We start from the raw sequence: 21,917 nt of genomic DNA on the forward strand, positions 1-21,917 counted from the left end.
ATGAATTCAAGCCATGAATGAACTAGGCAGGTTTCGCTTTCATCTTACCATACACACTATGACAGCAGATACAAGTTATAATCACCGGAAAAGAAATTATTTTTACTTTCATAGTCTATTCCTTAGATGATGAGGTTTTATGCACCAGTCCCTCTCTAGCCACAGTGGAAAAAACAAGAACTGACTGGTCCTTGGGATGCAGCTACCACCCCCAGCTGCCCCCTGGTCACCTTCTCCTTCTCCAGAGGCATGTGTCATGCTCGGAGTAACTGTAAGAAGCCTTGCTCTGTGGGTTACACACCGACCTCAAATGTAAACCTAAACCACTGGAATATATAATGCTGCGACCTTTGATGAGGAACACTTGAATCATCCCACCAGCTTCTTACAGTCTCTGGGAACGCTCAGGACCTTCAGTCCCCAACTTGTACAGTTTTGTGAAATTACACATTTGCAAAAAATAAACCAGAAGTAAACAATAGGGAGTGAATGTGTCATGATGTCTTGCATTTTACACTGCAAAGAGGACCTGGTGTTGTACCACTGAAATCTGAAACACCAGCTCCTTATGGTCACCTGAGCACAGGAGGTCAGGTCCCAGCCCATAAGTGGACTGTGGTCATGCTCAAATATGTTAACAATAGTCACAGAAAAGAACCTAAACCCCATAGCATAGCCACGCTAAACATTTCTTTGGCTGTATAATCACATTTTGCCTTATTTCTTACAAAGAGGCATTATAATGCAAACATTAAGCAGTTACAATGTCATTCAAAGCAACTTGCAAACTGCCAGACTGCCCACTCTGCCTTCCTCTGCTCCCACTTACGCTGGGAGAAATTCGGAATAACCCAACCTATCTCAGTAGAGGTTTATCACTCTGAAAGACACCAGCGCGAGTCACAGATTTTCTAACTATGGTTTGGATCAAAACCCAGGACTCATTCATCGTATCTCAGGGTATTTAGTATTGACTTCAATTAAAAACCTCCTCGCCGTGCCAAAATGCTTGCAGATGCAAACTTCCGCGTTCAGTGTCTGCAACACATTGCTTGAAAAAAGCTGTGATGCTACATTTACAGGCTGAGGTAGATGGAGAAAGTAGGACCTGCCTGTAAAATTTCCCCTTGTTCTGCAAACTCTCTCTCTCTCTGCAATGCACCAATTCACCACAGTGCAAAAATACACACTTCAGTCAATACATTCTTGGGAAGGAATGGGGGCTGGTAGAGTGGTTTTTGAAGGCAAGCCACAGAATATTCTAAACAGGGGACACGCAGCGTGTTTTAACTGCTGTGATAATTCTGCATAAAGAGATGTTAAGGATCTAGCTCCTTGCTGTAGCATGCCATGTGTCCCTGAATAAAATTACTGCCATGCAGGCTGTTAGCAGAGGAATGCGTAAACAGACAATGTATCCTTGCATCAGTTCCACAAAATGTTGCACAACACAAATGCCTCTCGATGTGTCATTTCCTGCTTGGCCACCAGCCCAGCTGCTGACAGGCAGTCAACAAGAAAAAAAAAAAAAAGAAGAAAAAAAAGAAAAAAAAAGTTTTTCTGAAAAAAAGAAAAAAGAAAAAAAGAAAAAAAACCCCAAAACTGACAGATTTAAAGCTGTTCTACTCCAAAGGACATTCCACTAGCCCCAGACTTATCCCTCCGCCCTGCGCCTTTGAAAGAAAAGGAGGAGAACTTCCTAAAAACTCTTACGGTTTTAAGTCTAGGAATCTCAAAAATCTCAATCACTTATCTGCTTTTTATAAGCCAGGTCGGCCAAACAGTTAATACAAAGGCTGAGCAGAACCTCTCACTGGCTTTCCCTGGCTTCTGCAGCGTGCATAGACAAAAAGGTGATGTTTGCTCATACCTTTCATCACGTGTGCACCTTGCAAGCTGCAGTGGCAGAGAGATATTTGGGAGCTGAATGAAGCAGAGCAGCTTTCTCCTACTGAAACGCTTCACTTCAAAGCTCAGAACTACTTTTCCACTCATGCTGATAAAGAAAATTGTAGTTGGTGACTTTGGAGACTACCTTTAATTAGAGATGAACTAAAGTCTTTGGAAGACAGGCAAAGTATGAAAATATATAGACTTCTCCTCCCTCCTTTCTCCTGATTTCTCTCCTGAATGGGTTTCTACCAAAAACAGCCAGAAAGAAGGACACGTCTCCTATTCAAAAGCTACCGCTATGGAAGGGCAAATAAATATTTCTGTAATTATAACAAGGTAAGGAAAAGGCATTAAACGAGGATTTAGGTAAAGGTCTGGGGGGGTGGGGGGTGGGTTCTGGGTTTTTTGGTTTTTTTTCTTCTTATTTTAATTACTTTACAGTGATCTCTTGCTGTCAGTCAGTTATGACCTCATGACAACTTATTTCTCCAGAAAACTCCTTTCAGCCCTCCCAGCTGGAAGGCAGCTCTGCTGGCCAAGATGTGCATATGGCAGAGGTTTTATCCTGGATGTGAGGAGAGAAAAATATCTGCAGGATTTCCCAATGATTCTCAAAGATCTTATACAACCCTGCCTCCAGACTCTGTCACTCAAGAGTGCTATGTGCTGTCTCAATCCAGTACAAAGACTGTGCAACACAGTAGATGTCCCTGGATGGTAATCTAGATAGACTGAAATAGATAATTAAAAATAAATACATCTTTTCCAAAGAAAAATCATCAGAAGACCTTTTCTCACATAGAAATGGGAAGTTTTCCTAACAGAGCAACCTGACATCACTGTCTCTATTAAACTGTTTTAAAATAATAACAAAGAGGCAAGGCAGCAAGCTTCTACAAGCATCTGTTTAATACAACTAAATGGCACTTACATTTAAGAACCTGACTTTCTGAAGTGCTGAGCATCCAAAACACCAACTGGAGTCACTGCATGCCACGACTGTTCAGCACTCTTAAAGTCAGGCTCTAAATGATTGTGATATCTGTCATGGTATTGCTGCTACTCCTACTGCTGCTGGAAAGCACGCAGCATTCGTTCGCTCCAGTCAACTTGCCAACAGAAGGTCAGAGTGCCTCGCCTATAAACAAGCCTTACAAATTCACGATCTAAAGCATGATGTCATGTCTTAAAATGATAAGCTGGCAACAAAGTAAATGACATTTTGTAAAGATGTGCATAATTTTATGTTTACGCTACTTAGAATGAAGGTTCTAATAAGTCATTGGTTGTGTTCCTTTAAAGGGAAGTTTTATAACTGAGATGAATCACAACTGCAAAAGATCAAAGTTTAAAAACATCAATGATGCCATGGGGTACTTTTTAATCTTGTAATGAATGATGATCATGTGCTCTTATGAAGTTGGTCCAACTGCCAACGCCAGATGTGTATATTAAGAAAAAAGTTGTTTGTAATGTGACAGCTCTGGTTGAGCTGCCAGAGAGAGGAAAACTAGGATAACATGCTTGAGATGTCGAAGCAAAATACTGATCCTGGCAGAGAGGGGCACTATTTGCCGATACATAATTTTTTAAGAAAAACACATTAGCTATCACAGCCGCTCACTGACTTGAATTCCTTATTGCCCCCAACCACCTAATTTTCCTTATGCAATGTAAATGCCAGATACACTTCTTGAACAATTACTACCAAACGGCAATAAATCTACATGAGTGGAGGGGCTCTCAGAAGGAAGCAGAACATCAGTGAAATTCCCACAGCCCACTGGAGCTACTCTTTCCCTGAAAATTCAAGTTTAAAAACTGGTCATCCTTGAAAGTATCAGACTGCAATAACAGAACTTGCAGAACCAAACTGACCACAGAGTGGAGCTTCACTAAGCATTTAGCCAAAATATTAAAATTCAAATGGACATTCAAGCTCAAATTCGGCTTTAGAAAAATATTTATGAAGAAAAAAGACACTATAACTCCTGTAACTCTAGGCTATAAGGACTAAGTTACTGAGCATTCCTAGGTACTGAGCATTCAATGAGAATAGCAGACAGGTAACACGTCTAGAGGCCTTTCAGGCCTAAACTAAAAAACTCCAGCAGAACTGGGAAAATTTATTAAGTTATATGAACACAGCCTCACTTTTAATCCACTGATCACCAAAATACTTAGTCCCAATGCAGGCAGGTTCCCTTTCTGTGCTACACCGGGTAGTCCGTGCTAGCCTCTGTGTCATTTTCAAACTGCTCTGTTCTTTCACAGTGGTTGTGTCCCTGCTAGGAGGCTTCCTCTTTTGTGGATGCCCTAATACATACGTGGAAGCAGCCTCCAGATGGGAATGGCTAAATGATACATAACTTATTCCTGGTTTTTACTCCATGAATGCACTTTTCCCAGTGTCTCCAAGTAACCTACGTGGAGCACCAGCTGCAAGTGAAAATGAAAAATGGGAAGTGATTCAGCTCGGGATAGAAGACCGAACAAGAATCCCCTCGCTGTGACAGACTGACACCTCAGCTGTAGAGCAGGTAGCAATTTAACTATCTACGTGATGAAATTTATCGAGAGCTACTTGCTTTTTATTATCTGTTATTCAAGGTGAAACTCAACAGTCTGGACAGTTCTTACAGAAGGCATTTCAGTTCCTTTCTCTCAGTGTAAGAGGAGGTGACACTGCAGCGTGTATTAGCATGAGAAATACTTAATTGCGTGAATGCTGTCTACGTCTTTCTGTGTCTTCTGCCTTTGTGATATTTCAAACAAAACTCCAGAAAAGCTTGTTAAAGGTCTCATTTGTATGTGCAGATCAATGGTGAAATAATTACTTGAGATGCCTCTCTTATAGGGATTTTTTTAATGTGGTTATTCATCAAATAATTCTTCATCTCTAAATGTAATTTAAATACAGCTATACCTGGTTAATCCAATCAATTTAGAAAGGGTCGTTCCAGTTAAATTAAGAAAAAATTCCAGTACTGGCTCATCAGTGATACCCATATGATGTGAGACTGGTTACCAGCTAAATGTGCTAGACAGAGAGACAGCTGTATAAATCATGATGGATTAACCAGACTTGACTGTATCTAAAAATAAGCACTACCCATAACACTGCTAGGGCACGACAAAACACAATTGTCATAAAAATATAGTCAGTGATGATTGCAAATATATCCTTAGTAAGTTAGGAAGGTGCACTGCTATGGCATAAACGGCTGAGTGAAAACCTGCTGGACTATGTTTAAACAAAACATACTTTCCATGCACAAATAAGAAACAAAGACCATGCTGCTGATATGCTGTTTTTTTATCTTTCTTTGGCCCCCAGGGGTCTATGATGAGTCCATAGCTGAAAACCAATTTCAGGTATGATGAGATTAACCAGGTGCATTAATTATCTGATGGCAAAAGAATTTAAGGGCAAACAAAAAGGCACTATATTATGTATTTTCTCTCTGTGCTAGGACTGATCCTGAAAGATCAGTCTCCTGTTTTGTTCTAAACATCTTCAGTTGGAACCTTACAGGAGTTTAGGGAATTCAGCATATTGCAGGATTGTACCTATTATGCCTACATCAGATTATATATAAATACAGTGGGTTTAATTCTCATTTACGTTGGCACATAATGTATCAAGACCTTGATGTGAATGAGAATCAGGTTCGTGATTGCCCAAATTCAGCCAAACACTTAAGTGTGCGTTTAATGCAAGTATGTGTGTGGTCCAGTAGACTCCAAATTAAGCATGCGCTTACATATTTTGCTAAGCAAGAACCAATGTTTGACAAAGACATATATTTCATTTATAGGTCTCCGTTAAAACAAAATTAAGCAGACGTTAAGTGCAAAAATGAGAATATAATACTCACTTCTTGGCTCCCTTGGCCCATCCACTGTAACCTTTATAGCTCTGTGGTACGTAGCGACTTGGGGGGGATTTGTCAGGACAGTTATTGTCAAAGTAAAGCTCTTTCCTACAAAGGGGAAAAAACAACAAGGAATGAGTGATTACAACATGAAAACAGTCACATGCATGTTCAGTAAAGAATCAAAGACGTTTAAAATTATTCCCTGTCGTTACCACAATCGTGAAAATTAAAAACATAACTGACCATAGGAGTTTTCCTTCCCTTCAGTTTTACTCTATGTCAAGAATATGTCCATGTGTTGACAATCTAAATGTTTCTTATTTAATAATGGGTCATCATACAATGACAGAACAAAAGTGATTCACTGCTGAGGACAAGCCAAATTCTTTGCTGCATTGAAAGTGGTGTAAATCCAAAGCAAGTCAGACAATTTAAAAATTTACTCCAGTTTTGCAGCTGTGTGACAGAGAGCAGAATGTGGCCACATGTTATTTACTTCACACAGTTTTATCATTTCATTTGTTTGACTCGACTACAATAAGATGAGGAAAGAATATAATTTCCTCCTGGGAGTTATTTTAGCAGGGAATCAGTGTCTCCTGTCCTTCATATGCCAGGGGTAGTATGATGATATCATTCTTACTGGAACACACTTTTTCCCTTACATATAGTCCATCTATGAAATATTAAGAAAGCCCCCAGCTTTCCGGTGAGGGTGAGAAACTGCTATGTGCATGTATGTTGCTATCAGAAGTTTGTATATTTTTTTAAATTTTATTTTCAAAATTCGAATTCATGCAGAGATTGCACAAGATCATCCGCAGCCTTTAGCTGAATCAAAACGTTAAAAAGAAATAAATAAAGGGAGCTGCCTGCGTCTGAGTGCACATTCTCACAAGGCGCTGGCCCCCGTTCGGGAGACTCACTGACAGTTGTAATCTGTTAGATATGCAACGGTTAGTCATGTCAGATAGTCAAAACTGAAAACTGTTTCAAGACAGGAAAAGGTGGGCGTACAACAGTGACTCAATAAAACAGTCAGCAGTCTTCGGCCTTCATGCTCATTTAAGCTGTTACTTTACCAGACACTTAAAACTCTCTTTCCCCCCCCTCCTCCGCCTCCTCGCTGTGTGTATACGTGCATTTTTGTTGCTAGGGCTTTTCCTCTCACTGAACTCTGAAGGCATTCAATCAAGACACAAATCTTAAATGATATGTAACAGCGCAAACTTAATGCATTTTTTTCGAGCCTAATATAGAACAGCTTATATATAAGGCATAATACAGAACAGAGCTTTGGCTGTCAAATCTGGTAATTGGTCTTTCTTTCTGGTCCAAGTCATATATCCCCCAAACCTGCCTGAGACACGCATCATTTATTATCAGGAGTGCAACTTCAAACTGTCTTGGCTATATTTTTTCACGAACTAGAATGCGACATGGATATTTTTTAAGGAAATATAACTGTCATTTAGAGTAAAATGATTTTCCAGGTGTGGCTGTGCCCCAGCTGTGCCCACCTCTCCAAGAGACACAGGTTAGAGGGAAGGTCAGAACCCAGCAAAGGTGCAAAAATCTCAGGAGGCTGAATCCCATCTCAGTGGAGATGCATGGCTGAAAGTGGCTTTCCCCAGTTTCATTGAGAAATGGATTATTTCTCAGATCTTTTGAGACTGATCATCACAAGAGGAGAATTAGGTGTATGTAAGGATGTCCAGCCTTTGTCAAATCCTGCCCATCCGCCATCCCCAGAGGTAAACTGTGTGTCCTGCCAGAGTACAGTGTGTACAAAGGCATCCTCCAGGCATACAGCAACAGCTCTACTTAAGCACATAGTGCTTCCATGCCTGCTTCTTTAGGGCTGAAAAAGGTCTGTGCCTTTTCTTCCTCTCCAAGCAGGTATTAGCCTATTGCTTGTATACGTATCATTCACCAGGGATAGGTTTAAGGCCTCCTGCAGCACCAGCTTATCATGTCAAAAAGTTCTGACTATTAAATTGTATGATGATGACATTCAGATGACAATTACCCATACAAAATCAGTGGCATGTTATTGGTAAAAAAGACACTAAAGGGATTTTCTATATACCTTCCAATGAAGACTTCAGCTTTCCAATGCTACCGTTCTGCTTATATGCCAAATCAGTATAAAAGTCCATCACAACTAAAAATTAACCCAACAAAATATACTGTTTGTAAGGTGCTGTGAAATCATTCTATAGCAAAGCACAGCAACATTTTCTACACTAAGTGTACCTCAACAGGATGCAGTGGCCAGAAAAAAAAGCCTTCCTCAATATAAAGAGCTATGTTTTGACCTCACCTGTGAGCATTTCTACCTTGTCACCTCTGAGCCAGCCTAAGTTGAAGAGGTAAGTATCTAATTTGAAAATGAAACTGGTTTTGTTCCCCAAGTGGTATTCTCCCAGACTAAAGCATTAATGAAGTAACACTGCTGAAGCCCACTCGCACTCAGTAAACAGTACATCACTTCATCGCAGGGAGCTAAGCAGCCCTGCCAGTGCACTCAGGTTCCAGGGCTTTCAAGAGATGATTTACATATTACAGGATTAAGAACAAAATAAATTTTTTAAGGTCCCCTCTTTCAATGATGCTTATGTCTTCCGCAGATACTTCACAGATATCCCTCTTCAGCCACAAAATCCTTTAATGCACTTTTTATCACCTTTCTTTATTGCTCTTAGTCATTTCAACTACTCACTTTCAGAGGCTAAAGTCTAATTGTAGTTCTCTTTTATTAAATTCCCCAGCCAAGCAGTCATCTGGCACTATTGCTTCAGTGTGTCTAAACTGTGCATTCTTTGTTATTCACACATGTGAGCCGAGCTGACACAGAGGAGGACGAGATGGACATATGCTGAAGCACAAGGCAAACCCCAGAAATTAGCTTGAAAGGAGACTCGGCAGCTTGTGTGTGTTGCATATTTTTTCAGTTAGATGCTAATGTGATTAAAGTATCAGGACACAACAAAATTAAGGTTATGATCCTTTGCTTATTGAAGACAGGAATTCTTTCTTCTCTGCGCTGTGGATCAGGCTTGTAAAAGTGAGCTACCGCCTGAAAACCACATACAAACAACTTCTGCATTCACACAAAGCACCCCAGTTACTTATTCTTATGAATCCAGAAAAGGTGTTTAAGAGAAATTATACAAACAAAAACGTGAAGCTTCTGTCAGGCAAGCAACATTAATATGTATAAAACCCCAGTTGCTTCGTTCAGCCATGGGAAGCAAGAAAAAACGTGGGAGAGGAGGTGAAGTGCTAAGCTGATGATTCAGACTTCACAATCAAATTTAGAGATACAGAGATCAAAGCACGAGCTGTTTAGAAAGATGTAAATCTAAAGTCAGGAACAGGTGTGGATTAGTTTCTCGCCACCGAAAAATGATTTCTTTATTACTTTATTTTTCCTGTTCTACTTCAAGATCTGCATCTACCGGTATTTTTCTACGTAAGGAGCTTTCTCACTTCTGTTTGCAACTACTGCTTTCTTTTCCTGCTATTTTAAGCTGAGTTCTAAAAATCTATCATTAATGATAACTCTTTCTCCTTCTCTCCCTCTCTCTCTCTCTCTCCCCCTCTCTGTTCTAAGTCTGGAAGACAAGTCTGGACCAATTTCTCCATCCTGCCTCTGGCAGCAGAATGCAGCATTTCAGATCCTCCACCGAGTCCCGGCTGCTTCAAAGGAAAAGCCCTACTTTCTTCCGTTAAGATCATAAGAAATATAGGGGGAGGGGGTCAGCTCTGTTTGGACATAATTACACTTCATCAAAAGAAGCTTTCTTCATCTTCCATGCGTGAAAAGTCTGCAAGCAGTTAAGTCTGTCTTTTTTCTTCCTTTTTTTTTTTTTTTTTTTTTTTTTTTAAATATAAAAATTGCTATTTGGGAAACTAGCCAAAACTCAGAAAGCCAATATAGTAAAACAGTGCACACCCTTTGTTTTTCTTTGAAGTCTCTTAAATAAATATGTTGAGGGTTTGAAAAGTACACTATCGCTTTTCCATAGATACTACCCAGACTGATCAGAGAAAAAGTCTATTCCAAGTCTGCTAGACACAAATATAAATTAAACTACTGGAACACAATTTTAGGAGGTTTGTGCTTGTATGTGTCTGTAGCCGTATCTACTGGAGCTTTAGGCCCTATATTTCATTTCCTATGCTTTAATAAAAAGTATATATCATCGGTTTCAAATGAAATTCACAGATCAGAGGTAGTACATCACATCTCAGTTCTTTTTCAGCACTACTGAAAGACTGATACACTAGTGAACTTTTACTGCAAGGCAGCAGTAGTGATGGAGCCAGAGAACTTTCAAACCTAATCCATCAGCAGAATAACAAAGCAGACTGGGGTTTTTTAAAGAAAGCAAGACAAATGGAAGAGATAGGTAACACCTTATCCAAAAGGGCAGTGAACTCCATATTTATATTGCATTACTGTTGCAATAGTCATTCAGTCTTTCAAGTTCTTCTTTATTAAAAATACTTTTTAAGTTGTAAAATGATAAAGAGAATTGTTGACCAGGTCACTAAAATAAAAAAATAGCCACTGTAAGCCACGCTTATGGACACACTTTCAGAAAGCACTTCTAAAAGCGTGCCAACTGATTTAGATTATCTAGGCCTCTGTCATATGTTTAATATTTTTTTTTGGACAAATACTCTTCCCTTCATTAAGATGAATTACAACTGCTTTCTGAAGAATATTACTATAAAATTAGCTTTATTGCTAATTTTCCAGGACAACTCTTTGGCTTCTGTTGCTTTGTTTTGCCCCATGCAAGGCTAGTTAAAATAAAAATTAATAATTACTTTAAATACATAGAGGAAAAAAATGTAGGTTGGATCAATGACTGATAAAACAAACCCCTCTGAAGATTCTTGCAGCAACAACTGAAGTGCCAGCTTCCTTCGAGCTATCCTTTCAATCATTACCTGAAATTTGAAAGCAGCTACAAGGCTCTTAAAAAGGAATTCTTGCAAACTTGCAATAATTACAAAGGCTTTCTATAAGTGCAGTGCAGTTTCCAGATTATAGGAAGCTCCTAAACAGCTGGAAGACAATGACAGCACTCTACATCTTCAAAAAAAACCCCAACCCATATTGAAAGTTACCCTGTCATTTAAAGTAAAGGTTAAATTTAGTTCAAGCCCAAGCTTACCAGCAATTCATAAAAAGTTAACCAGTTTACTAAAAAGAAAAGTACAAGCTATTTTTGCAGGTCATATGCAGTTTGATTGTAAAGGCCAGGGAAGTCACTTGAAAGCTTTCCACCAATAGCTGTAAGCCCTTAAAGATGTAAGCCCTTGAAGAATATAACCTATAGCACGTGATATGCAAATTCCCCTTAATTACAGGTCTTCTGCAACAGCTTCAGAAGCAGCTCTACTGCTGAAGGGAATTCTCCACCTCTCACTGCATGGCCTGAGATACACTCTCTGACTCCAGATAACCTAGATCACAAATACCCCCATTTTCTTCTACTTCTGTTGTGTGATTATAATAGGGAAGCAGATACTCTGCAACTAATTTTTCAAAATCTGTGTCTGATAAAAACATAGACACACGATGAGTCAGAAAAACATGAGAGAAACTCTTAACTTGGTTTGCACAAATGCTGAAGACTGCAAATAAAATATGCATTATCCCTCCAAATAAAAGGCCAACGTGACATTATTTACAGATTAATCAGTATTTCATTGCAATGTAAGTTTTACATCTAGACATCAGTTTTACTTCATTATGGATGCATAAAATGCAGTGGCCTACCTCTTCCACTTCTGCCCACAAATCGTAAGTCATTAAATCTGGCCACCTGGTTCTTCATCACAGCAGAAGCATTTCGTAGCTCTGCAGAGTAGTTCTCATCGTTTCCAGCCATGACAGTGACCACTGTTCCATCAGGCACTTCTCCTAGGGCGACCACCTGTTAAAATGGGAAGACAACCACAACTCGTGAAGCAACACTTTGAAAACGCATGTCTCCATCCCAGCTTTGCAGGCTGCCATGCTCATTACAAAGCTCTGTGGCAGCTTCTCCAGCCTGCTGTGGAGTCATGTATTAGCTGAACACAGAACAAAGTGCCACATCAAACAAAGAAACATCTTGTATTGTCTCCCATTCGCATAGCCTAATAGGGAGTTTCTTCTTTGTTACAGTTCTTCAGAAACATTCAACATCCTTATGTAGAGTGCATGGTTTAATGCTTCCTGAAGGCCAACTTTGTTCTTAGCAACCAGTGAGAGGCCAGAAAACATGAGGCATGGCTTGTATCCATAAATTATATGCGGGAACGCATTTGAAATGGAAAGTTAGAAATTACTATTAGCAGCCTTATCACCCAGATTTGGTTCTACTTCTCTGCTGGTTGCACTCATCGCCTTGACCCTAGAACTCCTCAAACTTCAAGCTAGAGAGACACACACACACACCCCCCCCACCTACCTATCCCAGGAGTGGCACCAGGGGCATTAGCAGACAAAGCTCTCCACCCAACACGCTGTTGCGATGGAGCACTTTATGGCTGGAATTCAAACTCTTCAGATGCAATATAAAACAAAGGCTGTACTTCCTTGCAGGCATGCAAATTCTCATAGCACTCACAAGAGTTGCTTGTGGTTAGCACTGATACCTCCCTCAAATTCCAGGATGGGTGAACAGAAAGTATCAAAGTATTTCTCCCTATGTTTCAGCTACCTGATAGTCTCACTTTTATGCTTCAGTGGTTGTGTAGTGCTCCATCACCTGATTACATAAATGCCACAGAGCAGACAGCTACTGTCTTCTAATCTGTAACCACCAGGGATACCTACAGTGTTACTGCACTGTGACTTTTTAAAGTAAAAATAAAGTTAAGCAGGAATATATTAAGTTACAAGGAAGAAATCATACACATGCCTCACATGGGGCAGAAAAGTCCACAAAAGTATCAAGAAAATAATTTTGTTTTACCCAGTTAGCTAATACCCACAATGGAAATAAATTGTAACAAAAAGAGATTCAGAAATATGGTATGGCTGAGCTCAAAGTTGGAAAAAAAATATACCTTGAGATACAAAGTCTGTCCCCTTCCAGTTTCTACTAATTGACATGGTCAGATACAACTTTTTGTATTATGCAGAGTAATTTATTCTGTCTCCTGAAATATATATTACATTTTGTCATAAGCCCTGCTTGAAATTTCTTTCTTGTAAGTGATCCTGGCTGAAACTAATAATTGCAGGTTGCACTGTTATATTAATTAAGTGGAAAGAATGAAGAGCTCTGCATATATAGGGAGAGCATTATGTCGTCCAATGCGCTGTACAATTTTTCTCTAGAACAATAAAAACTAACGACAAGGGTATACAAAATCTGAAATTATTTTAAATGGACTATATTACTGAAAATTATAGCTTGTCTTATTTAAAAGAAATACCGAAGAGAAAGAATAAAGCAAAGCTGAAAAGAATCTACCCTGGTGCTTTTCTGTCTTTCCGTAAAACACCAGGTAATACCACCCGAAACTGGAAACTGAGTTTTGCCACAAACAACTGTGAGGTCTCCATCTATCAAGCAAAGATTTTACTTTAAAGTGATGTGAACGTCCCTGAACATAACAACACAGGAACCACCGCTGCGGATAAGATCTGAGGTCCCACTAGCTCACTGCCTTGGGTCTGACAGCAACCAGGTCTGCCAGCTTCAAAGCAAGGTGTAAGGAATAATAAATAATAATCAAATAACAAATAATAAGCTGCTGAACAGATTACAGAGCTGACTCTTAACTCTTAATAAATGGATATTGGCTTACACTTGACAGCATGGGGCTTGAGATTACTTATAAAACACTCTCCAGGTTGTGATAGACCACGTTATCTCTGGACAGTGCTGTCATGCACATTAGCATCCAGGGGAGTTGCAACCTATGCTTTTTATATCTCATGAAACAAGGAGAAAAAAAAAATAAATCACACCAACTCCAGAAATGCAAAGAAGCCGAGAACACAGGAGGAAGTGTGAGTCTGCCAGGGGCCTCGGAAGAGGGAGCAGAATGACTGCAGCCTCAGCTCACCTCTTTCTCTCGAGGTAACCAGAGCACAGAGCAGGCAGCAGCATCGTATCTCCCTCTCACCCCAGTCTCCCGAACACAGGTACCGCTTGCAAAACCTGGGCAGGTGGAAGCAAGACCTCTTAAAATGCCCCCCCTGTGCCCCGCTGCTTTTCAGAGCTTTCCTCCCTACCCGTTCCACTCAACGATGTCAGTTCAATTTGTCAGCTTAGACATCAGCCTAAAACTGCACGTGCCGCTGCCAGAGTCACTGGGCTGATAGTGCCTAATCAAGAACTGCATCATTACTACAATGCACTGGCTTTCCGATGCAGTATGATGCAATATCACTATTTGTCTAGTTAGCAGAAGACCGAAGGAAAAGACAGACTGAAATCAGAGGTGAAAATAAAAACTTTGGCTAATAAAAGAAAGTCATGGGAAACTCCCCTGCTATGCAACAGGAGTAAAATGCTTGTTCTCTTCATGCTTTTTTTACCATGAATTAGCAGAAGATTATTGCACACATACATAATAGCACTGGTTAGAAAAAAGCTTTGCAGAACAAGTTTGAAACCTGGAGAAATACATATCATTTTGAGAATTTAAAATAGTAATGTTACATACTGAAAAGCTGTTGGCATAAACCCCGATTTGGTAATTTTATGCCATGTATCAATCCAAAATTATTTACATATTCTTAGAAAAAGGATTGTAAATGCACTGTGAAATTAACTGTGTAAGAAAATAAAAACTAAAAGTAGCCACAGTGCACACTCCTTACCTATTCTTCAAACACAAATATCTCTAGTATTTCAAAATCTTTATTTTCCGCATTAAACCACCTACACATTTTGGTGATTAAAGATAGATTTTGCTTTTGCTTTTTTTTTTTTTTAACTAAAGCTCAAAAAGGTACATGAAGTCAGATGAAGCCACAAAATAAAACCAAATCAATTCTTACAAATTGAAAATAACTATGTATTTTTTGTATAACACAATTCTTGTCCGGTTAGGCAACCTGTTTGCCCAGTTTCGGTCCACTGAGATTTGAACTGGCCAAAGTATGTACCCTAAAGACGGAAGTTATAAGCATGAAGCAAAACTACTATACAACAGCAGGTACTAAGACTTGCTGCGGAGTAAAAGGCTTGTTTCAAAAAGGAAAAAAAAAAAAAAAAAGCTAGTATACATGCTAAACAGTTCCTCTCAAATACTGATATCTACCGCTTCAACAACTTTTCTAGTGAAACACTGCATTCAAACAGCTTCTGAATGCAAAATCTTCTGTATTGAGAACGCTTTTTCCAGAGATTGCCAAAAGAGCATCTGATACTATTAAAAATATTTTAATGTTCTGTAACTTAAAACAGAATAACTGATTTGCACTACTTTTTGTTTCAAAATATACATCTGGGCTGACAATTTATACAGCAGGTTTCAGCTTGAAGCTATTTAAAACAGCTGAGTTATAAACTCTGAAAATTGGGGTTTGGAGTGGAAATGCTGACAGACCCTTAACTACTGTGGTGCTACTGGGGAGAAGTTTTAGACCCCATGTCCCTTTCCCCCACCCCTGCCTTTAGGTCCGTTAAGACTCTTTGCTACTATCAGTATCACACAGAAGCCACTTGTAACATCTAACGTGGCAAGTTGAGTCTTTATGACTTCCAGTAAAAAATCCAGGCAGACATATAAACAGAGGGCCGAAGTCTGATGACTTAAATAAAGTCCTGCTGGACATTAAGATTAAAAAGTGAATACAATTTGGACCTGGGTGCACAATATCCATTTATTTTATGCTGGAATACTAATGGATAGTTAGAGCTATACTAACAGGTACAAGTCTAATGCTCTTCCCAACAAAACCAGTTTGCAGTAACAGTCTTATTAGTTACTACACACAACAGGGACTCCCTCCCCAGTGCGTGTAAATATTAGTAATTAAAATTCAAATCTAATACTAAGCCAACATTATTTCAAAAAATTATAATCAAACCAGCACTGTTTATAACATACTTCCTCTCCTGCATAAGATTTATGTTTTTTTAAATTAAACCAGTGCTATATCCAGAGCACTTTTTAACTAGACATCTCTGCAAGAGAATTATGACACACTTAACACACCACTCAAAACATTATCATCAACATATTATTTATTGCCAATAAAACTTCAAAAAGTGTGTTGTCTGTGAGCTGTTTTACTTTCAAGTTACTCCTTAGCCAAGATTTCTATAGCCCAAATCTCTCTCTTTCTCCCTTTCAGAGATAATTCCCATTCTGTTGTAGCACAGTCAAGTGTTTCACTGTATGATACGTGCAGCTTCTTTGGTCTAAAAGTACTGGACAGCTGCAAGCAAGTCAAATTTGAAAAATAAAATTAATCTTTAAAGCTGGTCAAAATTATTTCCACTGAGTTTCAAATTAATTTACCAGTAAATAAGGGTATGTACGTCTTCAGTGTATTTTAAAAAGTAGGCATCGCATACTGCAAATGAAAACACAGATGAACCTACAGCAGAAGGGAGCAAGGGGTGATGCGTCTATCTGACACATCAGTAAATTAATGAGATCTATACCTCCCTGTCAGCAACCAAACATAGGACCCAAATATAAGATGTGTATAACTATATATATTTGAACACAAAAAGATTAGGGAACTGTCTAATCCTTTTTCTACCTTTTTATCACATATAAGTATTCTTATTGTAAAAACATTCTGAATACTTTAATATTTAGTTTAGATCTTTCCCTTATTCTAATGAACTGCCACCTCATCCTTCGAATTGCTGTAAGGTAGGAGATGGCTCTGACGTTTCAAATGAAAACTGCAATGCAAGTACAATAATGCAAGAGCTCTATCATCCCTCCTATAAACAGCAACTATAATACCAACTTAATCTAATGCCTGATTAAATTATAATCACAATTTTCCAAAAGCTCCTCCTTCTCACCCCACAGCCCCTGTGAATCAGAATCACTGTGATCAACACCTAGAGTGCCTTGGAATGCGACACCAAGTCACGAAAACAGAAAACACCCTTTTTTTTTTTGCCATATCTACTTCATCCGACCATCACGACCTGCAGAAGCAGGCCCTGTGCACAGGGTTCCTCCTGCAACTCCAGGCTCTCCCAGCTGCTGCCCTCACACAAAAGCACTTTAAAGTCAACTCTCATCTGCACCCCTATAACATTTCCAAAGCAAAGCTTCAGCTTTACCACCACTCACTTTACCACCAGCTCATTTAACCACTTCTACTAATTTTTTTCCCAGATAAATGGCAACGATAACACAGCTAGTGATGGGGACACACGAGAACAAGGTGATGTTCTGGAAATGCGCTGAGTGAGACTTTTTTCCAAACTGTTCTACCTTTTGAGTGATTTCCAGGCACATTATTTGGCACATCGCGGGTGAGGGAGTGGTAAGCCCCTTGCAGGGCCACTCCACCCCGTCTCTGACCCCGCACCCCACTCAGGCAGGTGCTCTGGGACACCTGAGCCATCACCATCACCCTACCAAAGGCCACAGGAGAGAAAGCTCTGGAGAGAATACTTGCAAATACTACCAGGGGAGGAAAAGGGGTTGCTTTAAAGCGTGGGATTATTCTTGTTTATTATTACAGTTTTTCTAAAAAAAATCGTTTCCTCTTATTAGCACGCCATGGGGATGTAGACAGAAAATTAAAAGCAGCATCCTCGGTGCAAATCGGGGTGGTATTTATTACTTAAACGAGCGAACCCTGCCAAGGAGAGGTCTTCTAGCCAGACACTTCCTCGCTTGTCCACCAGGAGAAGTGAAGGGGCCCTGCGCCCCCCCCTCCCCAGGAGCCCCATCCCCCCCTGCTCAGCCCCATCTCAGCCCGGGCTGCCTCTGGGGTAGGGGGGCAAAGCCCCTCTGCCCCCTCTCCCACCCCAGCGCCCCCAGCCTGACCCTCGGACCCCAGCCTCCAAAGAACGTTTCACCCACCCCAGATCCCCCAGTGCCACCTCTGGGAGTGGGGAAGAAGACAGGGGCACCCCCAGGGGTGAGGTACTGGGTTTCTCGGGGCGGGGGGGGGGGGGGGGGGACACGACACGACACGCTTTGCACCCCCTCACTGAGCTCAGGCCGATGGGTAAATAACCCCTTCCTCAGGGAGGGAAAGCAATTGATTTTTTTTTTTTTTTTTTAAGAATGCCCAGGAGAGGGTCTGTGGAGAGAAGGGGGTGTCCCCAGGGGTGCTGCTGAGGGGGGCACAGGGTGCCCGGGGGCTGCGTGGGGGTGTCACGCCGGCACTGCCCCGCGGGGACGGAGATAACGGGATGGCTCCCGGGGTGCGCGCGGGGCGGGCCAGAGCACGGGGTGCATTGCCGGGGGGGGGGGGGCACTGCAGCCGCTGCAGGGGTGAGGGGGCAGAACAGGCACTGCAAGGTGGCAGGGCAGAGCGGGCATTTCGGGGGGCACAGGAAGCATTGCGGGGCGGGGGGGCACGGGAGCCACGGCAGGATGGGGTGTGTAGGAGGCACCGCGCGGGCTGCACAGAAGGCATTGCGGGGCGGTGGGCGGCGAGGACGCTTCGCCAGGGGGGATGATGTGTGTGGGGGGGGGGGTGACAGGGGGCACGGCAGGACAGAGGGCACAGAAGCTACTGCAGGACGGGGAGGGGGGGCGGAGGCACAGCAGGACGGGGGAAGCACTGAGACACTGCAGGACGGGGAGCACGGGAGGCACAGCAGGATGGGGACAGGATACAGAAGCCACGGCAGGACTTGGGGGGGTTGGGGGTGTGCAGGAGGCATGGCAGGATGGGGGGGCAGAGAAGCCCCTGTGGGCCGAGGGGGAGCACGGAAGCAGGATGGGGAGCCAAGGGGAGGTACTGCAGGACTGGGGGGACACAGAAACCCCTGAAATCCGGGGGGGGGGGGGGGGGGGCACGGGAGACATTGGAGGCATTGCAGGACTGGAGGGGCACAGACACCCCAGCAGGACGGGAGGGCACGGGAGACATTGCAGGACTGGGGGGGCACAGAGACCCCTGCAGGATGGGGGGGCACGGGAGACACTGCAGGACTGGGGAGGCACGGGGAGGTATTGCAGGACTGGGGGGGCACAGAGACCCCTGCAGGATGGAGGGGCACGGGAGACACTGCAGGACTGGAGGGGCACAGACACCCCTGCAGGATGGGGGGGTACGGGAGCCATTGCAGGACTGGGGGGGCACAGAGACCCCCTCAGGCCGGGGGACCGAGGGAGACACCGCCGGACTTGGTGGCGGTGGGGGGTGGGTGGCACGGGAGGTACCCAGGCCGGGGAGGGGGGGGGCAGTGAGGCCCCTGCGGGCCGGGGGGGGCAGAGGCGTCTCTGCGGGAGGAAGCGCGGCGCGGCGCGGCGCGGGGGGAGGCAGCCCCGGCCGGCGGCGGCTGCGGGAGGGGGTGTCTCACCTTGAATGCCACCGGGAGGGTCTTGTTGCAGCGCCAGTGCGAGGGCAGCACGGAGCAGAGGAAGTTGGGGCTGTCGGTGCGGACCAGCTCGGCGGGGTGGTCAGCGATGATCTCCACCATGGTGCGGTTATCGTGGGGGCGCAGCCTGGGCACGGCGGCCGCCGCTTCTTGCTGCTGCTGCTGCTGCTGCTGCTGTTGGGCTACTACGACAGGGCTGACTTCGCTCATCTTGCCGGGCTGCAGGCTGCTGGAGGGGGGGCTGAACCTCCGGCTGGTGCTGGGATCTACGGGAATACGCATCACAACAGCCACAAGTTAGCGAGTTGGGGGGCGGGGGGGGGGGGGAGCGGTAGGGGGATCGCTTGAGGAGGCGTGTAGTGGGGGGTGGGGGTTGTAAAAAAAAAAATCTAGCCGAAAAAGGGGTGAATGAAAAAGTGGAGGGGTGAGGATATGGGGCAAAAAAAGCAAATCGGAGTGGGCGGGGGGGGAAACCCAAAAAACCACACACAAAAAAAAAGCAAAAACAGGAGCGGATTAAACGCACGAAAAAAAAAAAAAAAGTCAAGTCTTTTTGTTTTGGTGGTGTTTTTTTTTAAAGAAAGATTGAGGGGGCGGGGGGTGATGCCGGTCCGGGGGCGCCTGCAGCCTGGAGAGCAGCGAGGAGACAGAGTCTGGCTGGGGGGTCCGGGGCTGCCCCTCTTAGCAAAGCCCGGCTGGAAACTGCATGGTCCCGGCTTCTGCCCAGCTGCAAAGCGCTGCTGCTTCTCCTCCTCCTTCCTTCCTTCCTTCTTGCACAGTCTCTCTGCTCTTTTCCCTCCTTCTAAGCCACCGTTTCTTCCCTCAAGTGCTTGAATTTCTTTCCTTTTTCTTCCCCTCCCTCCCCGTCCTCTTTTCCTTTTCGGATTTGCAAAAAGGTTGTCTTGGGAGAAGTCACACTCGCTGCTGGTTCAGTTTCCTGGGCTGCTGCTGTTGGCGGCCGCCAGAAGAAGAGCGTAACTCTCCAACCCGGGAGAGGGGGTGTTCAGGGGAACGTCCCGATTTCCTCCGAAGAAATCTTCCTCCTCCGGACAGAAAAAAAAAAAAAAAAAAAAAAAAAAGGAGCAAACAAAAAGCCCCGCTGGGACAGAGGCGAGGAGCCGCTGGGCTCCCCCGCTTATTGCCTTTGGCTTCAGGAAGCGGAGGGAAGCAGGAGCTCGGGAAGGGGCTTGGGAAAAGTGGCTCCCCCCCCCCCCAGAAAAAAAAAAGAAAAAAAAAAAAAAAGCGCTCCCGAAGAGATTTCGGCGTGGAAAGAAAGTTACTGGGGTTGCTGGGGTGAAGGGGAAAGTCACAGGACTACTAATTAAAAGTGAGACTTTAGCCGGCTCCTTTGGGAGGATTCAGGACTTAAGAAAAGTTGAACTTTCGGATTCCCAGGGAAAAAAAGCGGGGAGCATAGCTGAAACAAAAACCAACAAAACACCCCTCCTTAGGCTGATTTCTAAAATATGACCAAGTAAATTCTGGGAAAAGGCAGCCTTGGTGCAGTCCGGTTCTTTTAATGAAGTCGCTGCTGGATCCGAGTCCGTTGAGTTGAATAGGCTAACAAAAATCTTTTTTTTTTTCCGCCCTTGATGAACAACAGCAGCAAAAAGATCATTAAAATGTCGGTTTGTTTGAGTTATTTTTCTTTCTGAAAAATCGGGATTAAAAAAAAAAAAAAGCAACCAAAACCAACAAACTTCTTTTGGGTCCCAAGAAGTTGAGGTCGGGGAAGATGAAGGAGCCGAAAAAAAAAAATTATTACGCCACAGTTTTTTTGTCCTGAATGTGGTTTTTGGAGGCTGGGATTTCTAATGATTAGGTTTTTGTGGTTTATATATACAGGACTCTCTGGCTAAGGCGATCATTATGCTGATGAGAGTCAGCAGCACGTGGTGCTTCAGTCCTCAGACTTCTGCAGCCTTCAAAATAAATAAAACAATGTGCATCCCCCACAGGAGGAGAAACTTTGCTTTAAGTCGCTCTCACCCACGGGGAGGAGGACGGGGACGGGGAAGGGGGGGAGCAGGAGACGGTCTCCGATCTCCACTTCTCTCCGGGTTTTTTCCATTAACACTTTTGGTCTTGTTTGTTTTAAAAAAAAAAAAAAAAAAAGCATGAAAAATCTTGTTTGCAAAAAAATATAATAACAGTAAAAATAATCTGGTGCCAAACGCTTTTTTTTTCGCTAAGTCTCCGGTAGTCTAAAGCCTAAACCATTTCCTTGAATGAATGAAAGCTATAAAACCCCCTTCAGACTATTAAGGTAAAGGGAGTCTGGTTTGTTTTCTCCCTTTAAAAAAAAAAAAAAAAAAAAAAAAAAAAAAGGGCAGATCTTATTAAAAACAATTTACATACCCAATAGTAAAAAAGTGTAACCGCCTCCCAGCGCAGATAACAACCTATCACAACCCTCTCTCTAATTTCTAAGGCTTTACTTCGACTTGCTACTTCCACCTTCTTGTAAAAAGTCGGCGCTGCGTGTGTGCTCCTTGCTCGCCTCCTGTGTGTGACTCGGGGCGCTGTGTGCCTGCCTGCCTACCGGGGCTGGGGGCTGCGGGGGTGGGGGGGGGCGGAATGCGCCCTTCTTGCGGAGCCTTTGCAAACCCTAAGCCCGGCACCCCGACCCAGCAGAAAAGCCAGG

The 21,917-nt window shown here is 43.0% G+C and overlaps 1 protein-coding gene and 1 long non-coding RNA gene across 2 annotated transcripts; one reads left to right on the plus strand and one right to left on the minus strand.

The window, feature by feature from the left end:
* The first annotated feature begins 1,920 nt into the window (after positions 1-1,920).
* On the plus strand, positions 1,921-13,593 carry LOC119149929. Its single transcript, XR_005104894.1, has 4 exons — positions 1,921-2,229; positions 4,303-4,433; positions 9,388-9,610; positions 13,290-13,593. It is a non-coding gene; the product is annotated as an uncharacterized LOC119149929 (long non-coding RNA).
* LOC119149928 (runt-related transcription factor 2-like) lies at positions 4,429-19,555 on the minus strand. The gene is made up of 3 exons (XM_037391838.1): positions 19,256-19,555; positions 11,569-11,725; positions 4,429-5,876 (listed from the first exon to the last, which is right to left on the minus strand). The coding sequence occupies exons 1-3, from the start codon at positions 19,553-19,555 to the stop codon at positions 5,719-5,721; spliced, it is 615 nt and encodes a 204-aa protein (XP_037247735.1). The 3' UTR covers positions 4,429-5,718.
* Positions 19,556-21,917: the final 2,362 nt, after the last annotated feature.

The sequence above is a fragment of the Falco rusticolus genome, chromosome 6, assembly GCF_015220075.1.
Source record: "Falco rusticolus isolate bFalRus1 chromosome 6, bFalRus1.pri, whole genome shotgun sequence".
Lineage (NCBI taxonomy): Eukaryota > Metazoa > Chordata > Aves > Falconiformes > Falconidae > Falco > Falco rusticolus.

Coding starts and splice junctions, on each gene's coding strand:
- LOC119149928 (XM_037391838.1), bottom strand. CDS start 19,555: ATGCGTATTCCCGTAGATCCCAGCACCAGCCGGAGGTTCAGCCCCCCC. Junction 11,726..19,255: donor CCCTCCCGGTGGCATTCAAG/GTGAGACACCCC, acceptor CCATTTTAACAG/GTGGTCGCCCTAGGAGAAGT. Junction 5,877..11,568: donor TGTGGGCAGAAGTGGAAGAG/GTAGGCCACTGC, acceptor TCCCCTTTGTAG/GAAAGAGCTTTACTTTGACA.